The 21,233-nt window shown below is 41.2% G+C and overlaps 1 protein-coding gene across 1 annotated transcript; it reads right to left on the bottom strand.

Annotated features, from left to right (window-relative positions):
* Positions 1-6,056: 6,056 nt before the first annotated feature.
* On the bottom strand, positions 6,057-14,709 carry LOC308294933 (extracellular calcium-sensing receptor-like; the record flags this gene model as incomplete). The annotated part of the gene is made up of 8 exons (XM_080737872.1): positions 6,057-6,970; positions 7,403-7,526; positions 7,611-7,841; positions 8,964-9,188; positions 9,283-9,765; positions 10,960-11,046; positions 12,859-13,087; positions 14,600-14,709. The coding sequence occupies 8 exons, from the start codon at positions 14,707-14,709 to the stop codon at positions 6,057-6,059; spliced, it is 2,403 nt and encodes an 800-aa protein (XP_080593998.1).
* Positions 14,710-21,233: the final 6,524 nt, after the last annotated feature.

Below are 21,233 nucleotides of genomic sequence, written 5' to 3'. Positions count from 1 at the left end.
CGAACACCTGAGGTGGGGTTGACCAAAGGGCCTTTCTCTGTGGAGTTTGCATGTTCTCCCCGTGTACCCTAGGTAACTATACCCTCACAAAAAACACGCAGTAATCCTGGTCTCTACACTGCCTCCCCCTGGCCAGCCAGGGAGCCTGATGGAGGGGAAAGGAACTGGTTGGAATAACGTGTTCCTTCCACACACTATTTTATGATTCATCAATCTGGTTGTGAATATAGTGTAAATCAGAGGTCTTCAACAGGGGGTCTGGGATCCCTAGGGGGTCCTCAGAGTTACTACAGGGGGTCCTCCAAATCTTCCAATCATTTTTATATTAACAACCTGAACCCTAGTGTCCATATTCTTAGAACTGTAGCCAAAAATAGCAGATCTACAAGCTCACTACAACGCTGCGAGGTGTTGTGAGCTTGTAGATCGGCTAATTTCGGCAAAGAGGTTTGGTGTAGAGCGGAAAAAGAGCAGACAAGTACAGAGTAAAAGGTCAATGACGACTTAAAGGGGGACTGTCACCTAAAGGGCAGAGATGGGCGAAAATACATTGAAAAGTATTTTGATACAAAATACAAATACTGGGTCAAAAAATGTATCAAAATACGAAATATAAATACAGGAACTACTATCTATATATGTGAGATATAGTGGGTCCTAGGTAGTATTCAAACTTAGGTTCCACCGAGATTTGAACTCGGATCACAGGATTCAGAGTCCTGAGTGCTAACCGTTACACCATGGAACCCTGTTTTCATCCAAAAGGGTATGTTTATATTCTCGAGATCATGCAGTTGATTGGAGTGACGAGTCCAACTAGATAGGCAGAAAAGCGGATGTGTCGAGGGCAGGCTGCCACCAGCTGCCACTCAAAAAGACGACTTGCCAATCACAACGCATCTTTTCCATTCCCATTGTATGTCAGATAGGTTACAAACTTTGATCACACTCGAAGGGGATAGCATGTCGCTTATTACAATGTTGTTAATCTACAGCAGTCTTCACTGAACTAGAGATAGTAGGTTCTAGGTATTACTCAAACGTAGGTTCCACCGAGATTTGAACTCGGATCGCAGGATTCAGAGTCCTGAGTGCTAACCGTTACACCATTGAACCCTGTTTTCATCCAAAAGGGTATGTTTTCATATTCTCGACATCATTTTTAAAGTTGACAAAAGTGGTAGGAAAAAAAGTAACATGAATAGAATGGACCAAAAGTTGCAAATATTTGTCATGCATTATAGCCACAAAAAAAGAAGAAAAATCCACCAACATGCCATTTATCCTACAGTCTCACAAGTGAACAGTGGTTTACAGGGACTGATGCCATTTGGAAGTACGGCATTGTGTCAAAGTCAAGCCAGACAACATATTTCGAGCGTAACAAGGTACATGCTCCTCAATGTAAGGTCCTGCCGAGACTTGAACTCGGATCTCTGGATTCAAAGTCCAAAGTGCTCACCATTGCACCACAGGGCCCCATTTTTATCACAATATGGGTGTGGTCCCTTTTTAAGAAAAAAGTTGATGAAACCATGAAGAATAACATTAATTATCAGCAATAAATATGAAGAAACCCATCCAATGTCAGTTAGGTTACAAATTGTGATGTCACTCAAAGGGGACAGGATGTCGCTTATTACAATGTTGTTAATCTACAGCAGTCTCCACCAGCCTAGGCAGAACTACTATCTATATATGTGAGAGATAGTGGGTTCTAGGTAGTATTCAAACTTAAGTTCCACCGAGATTTGAACTCGGATCGCAGGTTCAGAGTACTGAGTCCTACACCGTGGAACCCTGTTTTCATCCAAAAGGGTATGTTTTATATTCTCTAGATCATGCAGTTGATTGGAGTGACCTGTCCAACTAGATAGGCAGAAAAGCGGATGTGTCGAGGGCAGGCTGCCACCAGCTGCCACTGAAAAAAACTACTTGCCAATCACAACACATCTTTTCCATTCCCATTGTATGTCAGATAGGTTACAAACTGTGATCACACACAAAGGGGTTAGCATGTTGCTTATTACAATGTGGTTAGTCTACAGCAGTTTTCATTGAACTACTATCTATGAGATAGTAGGTTCTAGGTATTATTCAAACGTAGGTTCCACCGAGATTTGAAATCAGATCGCAGGATTCAGAATCCTGAGTGCTAACCGTTACACCATGGAACCCTGTTTTCATCCAAAAGGGTATGTTTTCATATTCTCGACATAATTTTTAAAGTTGACAAAAGTGGTAGGAAAAAAAAGTAACATGAATAGAATGGACCAAAAGTTGCAAATATTTGTCATGTATTATAAGCACAAAAAAAGAAGAAAAATCCACCAACATGCCATTTATCCTACAGTCTCACAAGTGAACAGTGGTTTACAGGGACTGATGCCATTTGGAAGTACAGCATTGTGTCAAAGTCAAGCCAGACATCAGATTTCGAGCGTAACAAGGTACATGCTCCTCAATGTAAGGTTCTGCCGAGAGTTGAACTCAGATCTCTAGTTTCAAAGTCCAAAGTGCTCACCATTGCACCACAGGGCCCCATTTTGATCTCAATATGGGTGTGGTGGTCCCTATTTAAGAAAAAACTTGATGAAACCATGAAGAATAACATTAATTATCAGCAATAAATATGAAGAAACCCATCCAATGTCAGTTAGGTTACAAATTGTGATGTCACTCAAAGGGGACAGGATGTCGCTTATTACAATGTTGTTAATCTACAGCAGTCTCCACCAGCCTAGGCAGAACTACTATCTATATATGTGAGAGATAGTGGGTTCTAGGTAGTATTCAAACTTAAGTTCCACCGAGATTTGAACTCGGATCGCAGGTTCAGAGTACTGAGTCCTACACCGTGGAACCCTGTTTTCATCCAAAAGGGTATGTTTTATATTCTCTAGATCATGCAGTTGATTGGAGTGACCCGTCCAACTAGATAGGCAGAAAAGCGGATGTGTCGAGGGCAGGCTGCCACCAGCTGCCACTGAAAAAAACTACTTGCCAATCACAACACATCTTTTCCATTCCCATTGTATGTCAGATAGGTTACAAACTGTGATCACACACAAAGGGGTTAGCATGTTGCTTATTACAATGTGGTTAGTCTACAGCAGTTTTCATTGAACTACTATCTATGAGATAGTAGGTTCTAGGTATTATTCAAACGTAGGTTCCACCGAGATTTGAAATCAGATCGCAGGATTCAGAATCCTGAGTGCTAACCGTTACACCATGGAACCCTGTTTTCATCCAAAAGGGTATGTTTTCATATTCTCAACATAATTTTTAAAGTTGACAAAAGTGGTAGGAAAAAAAAGTAACATGAATAGAATGGACCAAAAGTTGCAAATATTTGTCATGTATTATAAGCACAAAAAAAGAAGAAAAATCCACCAACATGCCATTTATCCTACAGTCTCACAAGTGAACAGTGGTTTACAGGGACTGATGCCATTTGGAAGTACGGCATTGTGTCAAAGTCAAGCCAGACATCAGATTTCGAGCGTAACAAGGTACATGCTCCTCAATGTAAGGTTCTGCCGAGAGTTGAACTCAGATCTCTAGTTTCAAAGTCCAAAGTGCTCACCATTGCACCACAGGGCCCCATTTTGATCTCAATATGGGTGTGGTGGTCCCTATTTAAGAAAAAACTTGATGAAACCATGAAGAATAACATTAATTATCAGCAATAAATATGAAGAAACCCATCCTATGTCAGTTGGGTTACAAACTGTGATGTCACTCAAAGGGGACAGGATGTCGCTTATTACAATGTTGTTAATCTACAGCAGTCTTCACTGAACTACTATCTATATTTGTGAGAGATAGTAGATTCTAGGTAGTATTCAAACTTAGGTTCCACCAAGTTTTGAACTTGGATCGCAGGAGTCATGAGTGCTAACCGTTACACCATGGAACCCTGTTTTCATCCAAAAGGGTATGTTTTATATTCTTGAGATCATGCAGTTGATTGGAGCAACGCGTCCAACTTGATATGCAGATAAGCGGATGTGTCGAGGGCAGGCTGCCACCAGCTGCCACTCAAAAAAACTACTGGCCAATCACAACGCATCTTTTCCGGGACTTTTCCATTCATGTTCATTTATAATAAATGAATTGGCAATCTTTTGCATAAAGTTACATTATTCTACTGAATCTGTAATCGGGTATTGACAATCTCGACTAATAAACAATTGAATCAGAACCTGGGACAGCTTTAGCCCCTCTGGTGAAGTACTAGCCGTCTAGCCCGTAAGCCCCGTAAGCCCCCCTCCCCATGAAGACAATCGTGATTTTTTTTTTGAATAAATTAATTAATTATGTGAAAGACAACTGACTGAGACTGACCATACAGTTTGTTTGCATGTCACGATGCTGGAAAGCGTCTTGAGCCTCACAAAAACCGTATCCGATCACCTACAGTCCACAGATTTGGAGCTGGTATCTGCCAATGATCTGGTCTGTTCAGTTATCAATACCCTAAGCGACAGAATCGTGTTTGTCGTATTAGTATTATTCATTATTGTTTGTTGTCAAAATTCATTAGACCCCGCTCTAAAAAAAGGCCCCCTGTCACAATTCTCTGGAGCCGTCACTGAGCAGAACTACTTATACAAGCGAGGCATTGACCCATGTGTTATTTAATTGCTGTTATTGTACGTATACAGTACAGTATGTTTCAACCTTGTGGTTCTTAAATGGCCTCTAAGGCCTGGGTAGGTGTTAAATAACAACATTGTTTACGTGCGTGTGTGCATGTGTGCGTGTGTGTGTGCATGTGTGTGTGCGGAGCTGCCTGGCAGATGACATCACTCAGCTTAGGGGCAGTCATTTGGGACACAACTGGTGAGTTGAAGATGTGTTAGGCTTTACTCTGGTTTTCTCTCCTGAGTGGTCTCTTGAGAAGTCTGTGTGTGTGTGTGTGTATATATATATATATATATATATATATATATATATATATATATATCAAACATATAATTTTCCGAATGTCTGAGTGAGTGAGTGTCTGTCTGTCTGTCTGTCTGTCTGTCTGTCTGTCTGTCTGTCTGTCTGTCTGAAACAACGTTTCTCCTCAGTGGCTGGAGCAATTGATCTGAAATCGCATCACCATTAGCATATGAACACACCTAACATAACTGTGAAGCCCGTTTGTCACTTTCACAAATCATATGCTGTATATTAGCATTTTTATGGTGTATCTACTATCTATTCTGCATCTAGCATGAGGCATATCTATTCTGCATCTAGCATGAGGCAACATGTTTAACCAGCTCTGTGTGTGTGTGTGTGTGTGTGTGTGTGTGTGTGTGTGTGTGTGTGTGTGTGTGTGTGTGTGTGTGTGTGTGTGTGTGTGTGCAGGCAGGCGGGTGTGTGTGCAGGCGGGTGGGCGGGCGGGCGGGCGGGGGGGACGGGACACACAGTATCTCTGTAGCCATTAAACGAAACGGGTGCACACATCCCATAACCCACACACTGCACATCATTTCGGAGCTCATATATTTGAACGGGTAAGGGCTAGTATATATATATATATATATATATATATATATATATATATATATATATATATATATATATATATATATATATATAGTCTGTACTTGTCAGTACTCTAACAAGTTTTAAGACTCAACCACTCACCAAGCCAAAAACCTGTACTGTAATTGGACTGAAAGCACAATTAACTGAATAACCAACCATAGTGGGAAGCAAGGGTATGGGAGGGTTGAGCAACAAGGACACTTATAGAGTTGAGCCAGCAGTAGAACACTTGTTAGAGAATATTGAGAATATTGTTTTATAAGTATTTTGACCATGACAATATCACACAAAGCTTTAACCCATTGAAACCAGAGGCCTCAAAAAGGATGTTGAAATACAGCTGAGGGGTACATTTGAGCGCTTTGACCCACAAAGAATGAAGTTAAAATTGTTCTTCTTTATACAGATCTAAAATTACTTTTCTTTAAAGGAGTACAGACAACTTTTCACCAACTGGACTTAGTTTCCAATTACAAACATATTGTAAATATAAAAATACATTTCTGATTCTATGTCTTGGTGGCACCTCGACCCATGACAGACTTTTTAGTGTTTCTTTCAGGTTTCAAAAGCATTATATAACACTTTGGTCCAAACAGTACCAACAAAAGGCCAAAACTAGATGCTAAAATAGCAAAGACCTCCACTACATCTGCATATTTGCCTGGAGAGCTGATATATGCTGGGATGAAGGCTATCCACACGGCACAGAAGATCAACATGCTGAAAGTGATCAACTTGGCTTCATTGAAGTTGTCTGGAAGATTCCTTGCCATGAATGCTAGGAGGAAGCTGAGTAGTGCCAGTACACCAATATAACCCAGTAACACTGCAAAACCAACTGTTGATCCCACATCACACTCATAGACTACCTTATCACTGTGGTATTGTGTGTTTTTATGAGGTGTTGGTGAGGCAGACACTAGCCAGACTATGCATACTATTCCCTGGATGGAAGTAAGAGTCAGAACAGTTCCTCTCTGCTGCACAGCACCAAACCACTTCATAATGTCTGCTCCTCCAGGCTTGGAGGTCTTGAACACGGCCAACACCACCATAGTCTTTACCAGGATACAAGAGGCACAAAGCACAAAGCTGATGCCAAACACTGCATGTCTCAGCTGGCAGGTCCACATTCTGGGACGACCAATGAACAGAAGAGAACACAGGAAACACAGTTTCAGGGACAGCAAAAGTTGGAAGCTGAGTTCTGAGTTGTTGGCGCGGACCATGGGTGTGTTTCGATGATAGATGAAGATTCCCAGGAAAATGATAGAGATAAGTGTCCCTAGCAATGAGATGGTTGTCAAGGTGATGCCCAGGGCTTCGTGGTAGGAGAGGAACTCCACGCTCTTAGGAACACAGTGGTCACGCTGGGGACTGGACCAGGAGTCCTCTGGACAACTGGTGCACTCTGTAGAATCTAACGAAAACATGAAGTTTAAGAGACATTAAGTAGATAGTTACCTTTATTATCCCAAGGGGGGAAATCAGTTGCCCAGAGTAATATCATCCTAAAGATACAATGTCTGTCTGTCCTCATCCATTTGTCTCCTCAATGGGTTGATCAATCAATCTGAAATAGCACACAGGCATTGGCGATCATATGCAACGAGGGACTTAGAAAATGGTATATGCCTACTTTTCTGTTTGTTGCTGTTTGATGTCAGCAACGGACGGCACACATGTATAAATTCATAGACAGTACCACATCTCACGTCTGCATTTAGTTTGGGTGTGAACAACCAAAGGTATGGACTAGTATTTTAAACATACAGTACCAATCTGTATTGGACTAGAAATGAAAGCCTCAATGAACCTTCATGGTAAAATAAAATAAATACATAAAACCAACCTGTCTGGTTGCTGATCTCACCCTCAGAACAAGCAATGCAGTCAAAGCAGCAGACAGGTTCTCCTTTCCTTCTGGCCACACGGGTTCCAGGAGAACAGCTCTCACTGCACACTGACCGAGGAGGCTGCAGAGGAAAGCAACGATCAATTTCAGCCTAACACAATTATATTCACATCATAATCATTAGTTATTTTAGAAAGCAATTGACCTTTTTCGATTCAAAGGTCCAGAAGATTCTGTCTTCATCAAGGAGGAGTTCTTCGTCTCCAGAGGCTGACTTCTTGGCCACACCTACACGCTGAACCTTTAAGCTTCCACCAGGAAGCCACTCCCAGTTCATGATATCGAAGCTTGGTTCTCCAGGATCACCGTTCTCATCAAATGATACATGATCACCAGATGACGTGGTGAAGATGACCTTCTCCAGGTAATACACAAGCTAGAAATGGTGATGAATGCAGTAGCGTCAGTTCAGAAAAAGCTAAGGTATGCCATACCTTAGCAACAGGCATTATACATTTAAATTTTCCCCCCGTTTCTGCGGTTTCTTAGGCTGGATATGGCAGCCTGGAATGGTTATTCAAGTGCTAAACTTGGCATGTTAGTAAACGAGCCACAATTAACAATAATGCATTGCACCTGTGCAGCTGACCTGCGGAACCTGGGAATATACCATTCTGTCAAGATGGAGAGAATAAGTGTGGAGAATATAATTATAATACCTTGTTAAAGTGACCATTTTGTTAAATTCTGCATTTATAGTTATTTTACTGTAATTTAAGAACATAATAACCAGCACAAATAGACAAAGAGACATCCACGGATTTATATTTAAAAGTAACTTTTATTTTCCCCCCTGGACCCAGGGTATGGCAGCTGCATACCCCTGCCATACCCAATTGACACCCCTGGATGAATGTGGTGGTGAATAAATGAAGAGCAAGAGACGGGACCGATTTTGATAGTCTTGCGTGGCCAATGTTGTTTGGCTGTTTTGATTGGCCAAACAGCATTTGACACGCCTCCAGGTCCCAAGTTAAGTCCTAAGACCTGGTACTTAAGACAATCAAAATAGGGCCCTCAAACTGGTAAAAGTGTTCCTCGGAGTACAGGTCTCCGCCAGGCCAGGTAGGTTTCATTATAGAGGTGAGTGGAATGGCTGCATTCATGATTTGAGGCATTAGCGAGTTTAAGCTTGATGATCATCAGGACGGCAACGCCAGGCGGACTACGGCTGCTATGACGTAATCGCCGTAGTGATCAAAATGGCTAAGCAAAGCCTCGTCGGCGACGGGTTCCCACCCCTGGCTTTCACTGAATGCTTTGGTTCCCATGGCGACACGTACACGCAGCAGACGGAGTAGGGCAGTAGGCGTTACGTGGGAAGGGACCTTCTGCCGTAGTAGAGACGGCTGGGGCGACGGCAGGTTTATCTATCGAGCATTTTTAGGATTAATGTAAAAAAAAAAAAGACAAATAGAAAGGTAAACTGAATTAATATCCTACCCACCTGCCATGGCTGTATTGTCTCCAAACTGGCACAGCTGTGCCCAGTGAAAGGCCCTCTTCCTGGCACACATTGCAACATGTCATGGAGGGCATGGGCCAGAGCATACACTGCCTTGTACACATTATACTCTGCTCTGAGGTCAGACACATCCGAAAGTTTAGAATCTGCTTTTGCCAGGTCCTCTTGTCCAGTACACACGCCTCCACCAGCTTCCAACCAATCTGACGGAAGGGGAGCAAATTTACACTGAAATGTGTGCTCCCAAAACTGCCTCACCTGAAGAAACACAACAAAGACTCAAACATAAATAAAACAACAGATGTCATTAAGAAATGTCAGCTTAAATACAAAATCAAACAAAACTACACACTATGTTATCTTCTTGGCTGTAGTCTGGGTCATTGTCAGGATGTGTTTTTAACAACATGTCCTTGAGACCTGGTATCTCTCCACGACGAATGGCCAAACCCAGGGTCCCTGTCAGGAAGGGCAGGTAGTGAGGAGACTGGTAATAAGGGTTTCTCGCCCAAGCTGCAGTGGCAGGTAAGATCCACTGAAGACCCGTCGCATTCTGCTTTACCACCTCCTCCAGGACGTTGATCAGATAGTCTCCGTATGCAAATGCAACTACCACGCGAGCTGTGGACGTCTTCATCACGGTGACGATTCTCTGGAGTTTATCCAGGTCATTGTCAAAGGGCAAAGCCTCTGCATAAGACACACAACCCAGACCAGACTGGTCCAGGTCAGACTGGAGTAACAGGGCACCATCACGGCCACCATCATCATCGCTAAACAACAGTCCTAACCAGGTCCACTCAAACCTCCCCATAATCTGGAGTATAGCTTGCACCTGATTTGGAAGAAGAATGGAAGGACACGTATATTAGATACGTTAGTAGAGTATGTCAGATATGTTCGTTTATTCGTTAAGATTATTCACATAGTGGCGAATCACTGAATCTCCTATACAGATTCTGCAATGGAAACGATCTGATCTTTTCTATGCTGTCAACAGAGACCTTCAGCTCCAGCAGTAAAGTTCCCAACCTCATCTGGGCCCTATTTAAATAGTTCATGGGTGTCAGATGTCTGTACCACTCAAGGTGGCAAAGGTTACTTGTACATTTTGAAAGATTTCTGTAACTAAATTAGTATTAGCTGGTAGAGTATCCTCCCCTATAGCCTGGGATCAATAATCTGGTTTCTGATCCGGTCTGGACGAAATAACATTAAGTCATCAGACGGCCGGAACCAGCAACAGGAACCCAAACCCCTAGAGAGAGAGAGTTATGACGTCGACTCCCATTGTAAGCGTGGAAAGCCTATTTACTCTATGGTGGAAAGCTAGCTTAGCCTAGCTTACTGGAGCCTGTTCTCATTCTTAGCAAGCATTTGCTGCTCTTCAGCCCCGTCCGCCCCCATTATAACCGAGGCATTTTTACTCGCTGGTAAGTAGACTAAATCACGTCTTTTTCCCTCTTTTAATAATGTTGTCTACCTTGGAGAGGCCTGTGAATGCGTTAAAAGGGGGGGAAAGACGTGATTTAGTCTACTTACCAGCAAGTGAAAATGCCTCGGTAATAATGGGGGTGGAAAGCTAGCTGAAGAGCAGCAGAGGCTCGCTAAGAATAGAACAGGCTGCATGCGACGCCACTTCCGGTCTGCGGCGAGATTAAAGTGTGTCGCCACTCTGCTTACACTGCTCTGCCGAAACCTCCTGTCCAAAATGATTCCCCCAGTTTATAATTGTTTATTTTGGTATAATAATCATTTGGTATGTCCATCTTTTATTTTAACTCGTAGAGCAACTAGCGAGACTAAACGTATTGATTCGCATTATGTGGGCATTACGTGTGACGTGTGTGCTGGGGAAATCTCACTTTTTCGAACAACTTTTTCGAACATCATTTCGACAACGGAGCTTTGGCAGGTATCGCTACTCATCCCACGGAGGTTAGGGTTATGGTTAGGTTTGGTTGTCGAAAAGATGACATGTAGAAATAGCGACACGCTCCCGTGTGTGCATGCATGTGTAGAAGTTCACCTGGAAGACAAAACTTGGGATTGTTCTGAAGAAGGATGGGAACTGATTCAGGTCACTGAGACAGGAGCAACCCGCATAATAACTGATCTGAAAAAGACACATGACATTATGTTCTGCAATATCAATTGTTTTATTTCATATTCATTAAGTATTAATTGTTGTTATTATTATTATTATTTTAGAGGCAAAATATAATCTTGCGTGTTATGCATATTTTGTCATGTAATTTCTAATCATTTCAGAAAGCAATTTGGGCACAATGTGTTGTTTTAACATAAACTGATTCAATGTTGACTGAAATAAGCATCTCTCTCTCTCTCTGTATCTCTCAGTTGACCCTGAAAACAAGCAATAAAAACAAAAAACTAAACATTTTGTGATGTAGCAGCAAGCACTAAAATAGGTTAAAAAAAAGAAATGACACACACACACAGGGGAGAAGATAATGGGGGACAAACCCCCTAAAACACCTGAAATGCATAGAAAACTAAGCATTTTGGCACACTGTATACCTATAACACACAATACAAACAACAGGTCTTACATCCCTCTCTCTCTCTCTCTCTCTCTCTCTCTCTCTCTCTCTCTCTCTAATATCTTATCAGTTTATCAAATAGTTTAATATTTTTTAAATTTTAGATTTTTGCATGCCATCATGTTTGGTGGGGCAGACAGGGCATTTAGGGGGGCATTGCCTCCCCTTGCCTGTGCCTAGATCCGGCCCTGCTCCATTATTCAGTCTGAAAGTGCTTTCATCCAAGGCAATTTCTGGGATGGGTGTTGCCTCTTTGGCAACACCCATCCCAGAAATTGCCTTGGATAAAAAGCAGATGTCGTAGTGTTGTTATGTGGCTGGCTAGTGGCTAGCCTGTTGCTTGCTAGTGCTACTTGCTAATAAAGAAACAGGCAGAATAGGAGCGCTACGAACTACCGTAGTAATCAAACACAACATAGCAACACCAGACCCCTGAATCGCAAAATATATATATATATATATATATATATATATATATATAGGCTGGGACTTTAACTGAAAAATTAACACATTTTAATCGCACTTAGTTTTTGCACCACAGAACCTTCAGTTTAGGGCATACCGATCATAGCGATGCACCAACCAAGAAGAGACAACAAATGCAAAGGGAGAAGTAGCCGATCAGAGCGCTTTGCTTGGCCCAGTGGATGTGAAATTTATATTTAAAAAACTCACTCGCTGATTCACTCGTACAACAAAATGTGTTTTAAAAATGCTTCTCAGGTCAAATATCGATGTGCGATTAAAATGCGATTAATTGCGATTAATTAATCACAGAGCCTGTAATTAATTAGATTACATTTTTTAATCGCATCCCAGCCCTATTATATAATCGCATCCCAGCCCTATTATATATATATATATATATATATATATATATATATATATATATATATATATATACATATACACACACATATATATATATATATATATATATATATATATATATATATATATATATATATATATATATATATATATATATATAATGGCTGTCAGTCAATTAAAATATTTAATCTGATTGTCCATGGGTCATGGGAGTAGACAACTGCTTCCTTTAGTCAGACAGACAGCCGGTGGAGCGTTTCATAGTAACCTGCGACCTAACGGTCGGAATAATTATAATGGAGTAAAAGAACAATGTTTGCCTATGAGATGTAGTGAAGTAAACAAAATACCTCAAAATTAAAGTAAAGTACTTGAGTAAATGCACTTAATTACTTTACATCACTTGACAGCAGACATATAAAACAGGTCGTCATAAAAGGGGGGATTCAAGTAGGAAAGCTTACCATGGGCACTCTGTACAAACCTAATATTTTAGAGAGTGCTATAGAACTCTTTGAGGTGGAAGGACCCACAGTTCCGATCACTGGAGGGGGGGAGCCGACACAGCTCTCATCCAGTGTAAAGTGCTGTTCTCTCCCACTGATCAGTGACATTGCTACACGGAACCCAACTCCGAGCGTGAGGCAGGTGTCATAGATGCTGTATCCTAGAGTCACATTGGGCAGCAGGCTGGGGTTTCTATTGATCTCATCGATGGCGAAAGCCATGGTCTGGGCCGTCCTGAAGCCTTTAAGGAAAAAACTATAGCACAACATAAAATACACTGTAACCTTGAATATCGTTGTTGTCGGTGCATAAACATTGTTTTCTTTAGTTTTTATCATTTTTCTTTTCATAAATTAACGTCTTTTTTTTATTAATTTTTATTTGATTTTATAAAAGACAATACAACAACAAGACATAACAAGACAATACACACCAGACTGGAGACAATATAAACGAGCGTGGTAACCCATCATACAAAAGGTACAAAAGTCTTAATTTATATAAAAAAAACTTGGGACAGCCACTTGAAGTATGGAATGGTCATAGCCTATAGAGGTATAAAAGTTATACAATATATATAGCACAAACTTGGTTAAAGTCAGTGTAGAGAGTCGAGATGACCCGTAATAGGACCCCAGATGTATTCGTATGTTGCAAAACTGTCCTGTCTGTGGCAACGCAGCCTCTCCAAGTGTATTACAGTGTATACAACAGTGCCACACATCAAAAATAGACGATCTACGAGCTAAGCATCAACACTTTGTGAACTTAGATCTGCTATTTTTGAAAATACACTTTTTTTTTTTTCTTTTCTTTTTCCCCCAGCCAATAAAGCCGGCCTGCTTGCTCTGGGGATAAACTTAATCTTGACCATCAGGTCAAAATTCATGTCAGATCCTGTGGTGAGACATGAGCTTTGACAAGATCTAAATATCTCAATAGAAGGGCATGAGACAAAATACAACCATCCCAATTGCATAAGTTATAACTGCCTGTCTGGAATAAAAACAGAATGGACAACATTTTAATGTATTCATAAAGAAAAAAAGTTACATAAATAAATAAATTAATAAACAAACCAACAAACAAACAAACAAATACAGTCACACAATGCAAAATAAATTGTATTTACAATATAAAGGTCAGGGGCAGGTAAGGATAGAGGCTTTGTTTTCTTTTACCAGTTTCGAGTAGCAGCCACCTCTAAAGTGGCTTTTCAGTGCTGTTTTAGAGGAAGGAAGGAAGATGTATTTGTAGAAATAGAAATATGCAGCATCAACTAATCCTGGTATATTTAACAGTAGCAAACTACAACTGCTCTCCTGCTTGCAATTGTGTTTGTGATATCAGTTTGCATGGACCACACACAAGCAGATGTGTGCTAAAGTTTATAGTAGTCAAAATGTGGAATGTATACAAATTAAATAATTAGTCAATATGGATTTGACTTTGAAGTTATTTTATTCCTACTTTTTTATTTATTTTGATAAATTGTCCATTTGTTGATAGCTGTTTGTTTTTGTTTTGTTTACATTTGTATTTTAGTCTAAGTTAAATGCACCGATCATCAAGTGTATTTATTTTAAGTTAAATTAGGGGGCAGGTATTAATGTTTTTGTTTTAGTTTAGTTTTTTCTTCCTGCTCCTTTTCGCCCAGGGGTGTTTTAGACAAATGAATAATTATTCTTTGATAGGAACTGTGTTGTACTGCGATACACTACTATGTAGTGACATAAAAAGAAACAAAATGGGTGTAAAAATACTCACCCATAGCAAGTGGGCTCCTGCTGCCTGGAGGTGAAGGTCAGCTCGGGGAACACGGAGGTGAAGTGGATCGGCAACAAGCCTCCCAGAACCAGGTCTCCAGCCTTGTACATTCTGTTGAGATGAAACCGTTTCTGTAACTCACAGGAAGATGAGGAAGACACAGGAGAGAAGGAAGAGAACAATATCAAGTATGAAAAAAGGTATACAACTAGAGAAGCCCTCATGACTGTCCTCCTCTGTCTGACACCTTCCCCCCTCTCTAAAATCCATTGTCCAGTTGTTAAGTTTTATAGTGCTGTGCCATCCCCTGTGTGCCACCTTATAGCATTACGTAATCTTTCACAACACCCACCTGGGCAGAAGCACAAGGGGACCGCATCAGTGTGCCGACGGGCCGGTATTAACTCATTAACTGCCAAAAACGTGAATCCCTTAAAAATCCCGTTGTACCACCCTGCCACGCCCGTGAATCCCGTGAATAAAAAAAAAAAAAAAAAAAAACACTTTTTTATTTTTTATTTTTTTTTTTCAAAAAAAAATTTTTGGACCCCAAAAACGTTAGTAGGCATGATAGCGATCGCGAAATTGCTTGTTTAACCCTTAAGTTCTGTTCAGATTCACTACACCTTCGTTCTGTTCGGGTCATTTTGACCCGGTGGATATTTGGTTTAAAAAAAACAACACTAATATAAATTTTAACTTAACAAATCATCATGATACATTGACTTTGACTCAATACCAAACAATTCATATGATATATTTGGTAAATGTTTGCATTTCTGCTTTGCTATATCACATTAAACACTGAAAGAGCTAGGCGTTTTTACTGATTTAGCTGAAATCCATGTAAAAAAACTACTTCATTTAATACTGGGCAATATTGCTCATGCTTATAGGAAGGTGGGAGGGTTCGGAATGGGGCTTCGGAAGGGGGGTGTTAGAAGTGGGGGTGACTGTGTGTCTGTGTTTTGGCATAATACTGTGTATTTCTGTGCGTCCGGGTCAAAATGACCCGAACAGCACTTAAGGTTCAAAAAATATGAGGGGGGTGTAGCATGGGTGTAGTGCAAAAATATTTTTTTTACATGTTCATCTCAGAAGAATCTTTAAGGCCAGTGAGTTTCAGGTGGAAACATTTTTAACTTCTACCTTTTTTTTCCAAATGAAAATGTAAAACGGGTCAAAATGACCCGAACAGCACTTAAGGGTTAACCCCCATACAACCCCCATACAACTCAGGTAGCAGACCTCCAAGCTCACAACAGTGTAAAACATAATGGCTGCTATCTCATGAATGCCTGAACGGATTTCCATTCGGATTTTTTTGTTTGAAAGCTGTGAGCAATGTGGACACACGTGGTGCATTATCTAGGCATGGGTGTGCATGATCCGTGCACTATGAATTACATGGAAGTCTATGGAGACGAATGGCAGTTAAAGAGTACGAAGGTATTGTTAAATGGCAGCATATAAAACTAACCCTAACTCTAACCCTAACCTTAACCTCAGTAACCGTGACGAGTAACTAACTTGCCGACGCTAGTCGGAACAGCGGCCCGTCGGGATATTGAGCGGACCCCATGCAAGCACAAGTAGAGGTAGGGCTTAACATTGACATTAGCAGTGCCTTTATATCAAATAATAATGTTGTGTGTGTGTGTGTGTGTGTGTGTGTGTGTGTGTGTGTGTGTGTGTGTGTGTGTGTAGTAGCGCTTTCGAGGCCAGACGTGACCGGACGCCGCGTCTTTCCCACATGCACGCGCAAAGACGGCACGGAACAGTGCTTGCGCTTTGCATGCTAGAATGCGTCCCCATAGATTTGAGTGACAACGTGCCATTTAACCTATCTAATGAAATGGCTATTTGCATAACACGTTTACCAGGTTTACCAGTGAGTGGGGTGCAGTAACAAGTAGGGTTGGACACGGTAACCGCCGTACCGCCGTACCGCGGTAAACCGAGGTCTACCGCGGTGTCAGTGTGCTTACCGCGGTAAAAAAAGACAAAAAAAAGTCTATTTTTTATTGGAAAACAAGCGAGTTTTAAAACAGGGGAGAAGCGAGGACCGCATGCGCTCCATGCCGCTCTGCTCTGGGCCGTGTACCACAGTTTGGAAGCCACATACGTCACTCTCACTCTCAGAGACACAGACAGTCACTGCTGCTGCCTGCGTAGAGGAGTACAGAGCAGCGTAAACTTTCTTTGTAATCCACACGACACAAGGATGTTAATACATACCTTGTGTTGTGGCATATCTTTTTTTATTCATACGGATTACTGGCGGAGCGCGGGCCGCGTGGACTAAAACGAAAATGAAACTATTTTACTTTTTCCATCGCGTCGCACGTTGTGCCCGTTCGGCGGCGCGTCGGAGATTTTATAACCTTTTCTGTCAAGTCTTGTAACTAAAACCTGTATATAGCAGCACTCAATCACTGGGATTTGAGAGTTGAGACGTGACGTGAGTTTACAGAATCACTGTACACGATCTGACTACCCGTCCTCTTCTGGTTTGTTCACACAGCTGTTTGTGTCTGAAAAGCCTACTAGCTAGCCTACGTTACTATGGTAACCCGACAGTGCAGATCTAAAAGCTCAGAACGCGTCGCGGATGCAATGTGTTGTGAGCTTGTAGATCTGCTCCTTTCAAAGCCATACCCGCTGTGCTGTACGGAGAAGTATAACTCGGGCGGTCAGGCTGTGTCGCCTCTCCACTGTGGAGAGGCGACTTTAGGGAAGATGATTGCAATATTTTGGCTTATCGCCGAACCTTAATTAATAGATACGGGGGTGCGGTAATTACCGCAGTACCGTCGGTAAATGGGAAGACGGTAATCGCGGTAACAAAATGTCGATACCGCCCCAGGCCTAGTAACAAGCCCAGGCTACTCTATTCATATGGATACTTACTTCATAGGTTTCCAGCGGTGGCTGCATGTAAATGTTTTCATTTCTTCCTTCATGAAAATGTGAAATTAGTACATTTGTATACTCCGTATAATTATGTTTCTAGGACGGTACTCTTGACACCCACATATACCAGTAAGACACCCTAAGGGCGAGAAGCATCCTGGCAGACCAAGGAACAGATGGAGGGATTACATTTCCACTCTGGCCTGTGAACGCCTTGGGATCCCCCGGAGGAAGTGGATAATGTGGCTCAGGAGAGGGAAGACTAGAAATCTCTGTTGGAACTGTCACCACCCGACCTGATTCTAAGCGGTTGAAGATGGATGGATGGATGGATGGATGGATGCATGGATGCATGGATGCATGGATGCATGGATGGATGGATGGATGGATGCATGGATGTCCAAAACGACTCCAGCACCAATCCACACCATGGGCAACTTCAAATAAGCTCTTGGCCTTGACCTTATAGTCTTTCAATACAGTGACATGTTCCTGACCAACTAGACTCTGTATACAGCTTACCTACCTGCCTATTAGTGGGTGAGGGGGGAGGCAAAGTCCAACAGGGAATCAAAACATGGCACAACTACTGAACTTGAGTGATAAATAAATAAATAAAAATATATATATTTCTACCACTTTTTGTGGTCACATGTTCAGATACTGGATTCTGATTGGCTAAAAACAGTGGTAAATCAATCAGTCAACAACCTTGAGTTGGCTCATGGACCCCGCCCACTGTTGTGTTGCAGTTGTATAACTAAATAACCTTGCAAGTTACAACTGTGTTTTCTTTCATTTATATGGTAGAAGTGGTAGAAAAGCAATTTACCATTCGAGAGTCGTGGGTTGTTGGCAGGCAACTATCAGGCAGGCAGTCATACCAGTCATATCAAGTTCTCCTCAAAACTTTGGCACCTTTCTACTCCTACATACTTAGACAGAAAATGAAAATAAAAACAACAATGTGTTCAGCTAACTGTGGCGACGTGTGCTATTACTTTTTACAGCAATCGGCCAAATGGTGGCGCTGTAGGAAGCCTTCGAAAGTGCAAACTTTGAACAGGTATAGCTCATGCTCTGTTTGACGTACAGGACACACATATGCGTCTCCTCATGCCGAACAACTTTGACACTCTGACTTTTGACCTCTGACCTTTAGATCTCCCACCATTTTGAATTATATGAAAAACAGTAAAAATCTATCTACTCCTGGGATTTTTGCGTCAAGCGCACATAACTTTTTTCACATGAACTTTGGACCAATACGGTCAAACTGTCTGGTCGGATTTCTTTTAAAGTGAAACATTATTTTTTTAATAATTCAATGAATATTGCAGTTTTATGCAAATTATTCTTCTGCCTCTAAATCATACATACAAAGTCACACGTTCATGGCATTTGGCAAAGATGTAGAGGGTTAGTCCAAATATCACTGAAACCAATCTTATTCCCATCGGCCAAAGGGGGGGGGGGGGGGGGGGCGCTATACGAGGCGTTTGAAAATTCAAACTTTAAACAGGCAAAAGTCATGCCTCGTTTCGTTTGAAGACATGCAACTTGCTTACATGCGTGCCTTGACTCAAGTGGAAGACATTTATGCCTTTGTTAAGTAAGCTCCGCCCTTAGATTTTCCGCCAGTTTGAGCAGTTTGTAAAATGCTTAAACACAATTTTATCCTGGGATCTTTGCGTCACGTGCACTGAACTTTTTTTACATGAACTTTGGACCGATATCTAAAGATCTGTCTGATCGGATTTTTTTTTAAATTGAAACATTCTTTTTTAATAATTCAATGAATAATGCAGTTTTATGCAAATTATTCTTCTGCCTCTAAAACATACACGCAAAGTCACAGTTTCATGACGAAATAGTGTAGAGGGTTAGTTCAAAAATCACTGAAACCAATCTTACCCCAAATGGCCAAAGGGGGGCGCTATATAATTTTGAGCAGTTTGTAAAACGCTGAAACCCGTTTTTATTCTGGGATTTTTTTGCAATTTGCATGAAACATTCTACACACAATCTAAGGACCTTTATCTAACATGCCTATGAAGTGCACAATTTATTTTAATAATATTAATAATAATAAATATAGCTGCAAGCAGCGATAAAGTGGCAAAAAACACCTCAAATCATGAACACAGCCTGCGATGTGCATGAAATTTTGCAAAGCACAGTCCCACTATAAGGAACAGATGCCACCCTTCTCACTTTGGCCTGTTATAGCGCCACCAGCGGGTCAACTTTATCATAACACATTTTTGGAACAAAATGCCTCAAATCATGCATGCAGCGTCCGATTGCGTCAGTAAAATCAAAGAGAGCTTGCCTGCGATCTTCACATTTTGTACTTTTATAGCCATTGTTTTTTGGCTTGAAGCGAGCCCACACTTGTTTCGAAGGAAGAATATTTTCTAGTTCTATTATGACATCATTACAAGGAAAGGGGGCATCTGCAAACGTATTACTTTGACAATCTCGTTGAATAAACAATTTAATCAGAAGAGCAGATTTAGCAAGGCATTGACCCATGTGATATTTAATTGGTGTTATTGTACTGCTTCAACCTTGAGGCTACATCAAATGGCCTCCGACACCTGGGATTAAATAAAAAACAGCACTGATTGTGTGTTTACTTTGTGGAGCTGCCTGGCAGATGACATAACCCAGTCATATGGGACACACTGGTGAGCATTGTTAATTTTGACAGCACATTTTTATTTAGAGTAAAAATTCCTTTAGTTTTAGACATATTTTAGTCATCTGAAACGTTTTAGCTGCCATATCTGCCCACATTCACAGTTGATCAATTTGACTATTCCAAGACATTTTTGGAAGTTATTTTCAGGGGCTGCATTTTACCATCACCAATAACTCCTAATAACTTTACTTTGGTTACTTGCTCAATATCTGTGTCTGCTGTCCCCCATATGTAAAATGTCTTTACCTAGCCTACACTATGGGACCACTGGCAGTTCAGTTATGTACCCCTACACCAGTGTGCTGATTAGAGCGTAAGGACCAGAACATTTAGCATTTGAAACTGTTTATTGTAGACTTGTAGACAGGTGAGGCCGGCCACAGACATTAAGAACATTTGTTCTTTCAGAGTTCTGGGGGGAGTCGGGGGGCAGAGCAGAGCAGAGCACAATTCATTCCCGATGGAAGTCACATGGTTTGAAGAAGCAAGCTTGCTTCTTGGTTGCACAGAGCATGCTTAGAGCACCAAAGAACTATAAGGTCCATCTTAAGGGCTGCTACGGCGTCAGGTGTTTTATGTCTGTACATTATGGTGGTGTCATCTCTAGGTCGCCTCTTGCTTGTGAAACAGTGTTGGAGGATTGCAAAAACAGGGAGATGGTCGGTAATATCATTTATGAGTAGGCCACTTGTTATTTTATTGTCAATGTAATTTGTGAATATCTATCAGAGTAGCTGTATCTATTGTAATCCTGGTGGGCTTTGTAATCAAGGGGAAAAGAGTGTTGCTATACATGGGATTAATGAAATTTGTTGTTTTTATATTTCCTTGAGATTTTAATAGGTCAATATTAAAATCTCCACAGGCTATGTGGATCTTGTTGTTATTACAGTTTCCAAACATAGCTGCTAGTTTACTGTTAAAGGCATCTAGGCAGGTTCCTGGGCACCTATACACACAGCTAATAATGATGTTTTTTTGCTTTCTCTTCTCAAACATGTCATCTATACTTTTAGA

The sequence above is a fragment of the Nannobrachium achirus genome (genome assembly GCF_963921795.1).
Source record: "Nannobrachium achirus genome assembly, chromosome: 12".
Lineage (NCBI taxonomy): Eukaryota > Metazoa > Chordata > Actinopteri > Myctophiformes > Myctophidae > Nannobrachium > Nannobrachium achirus.
This window is presented reverse-complemented; position numbering and strand designations above follow the sequence as displayed.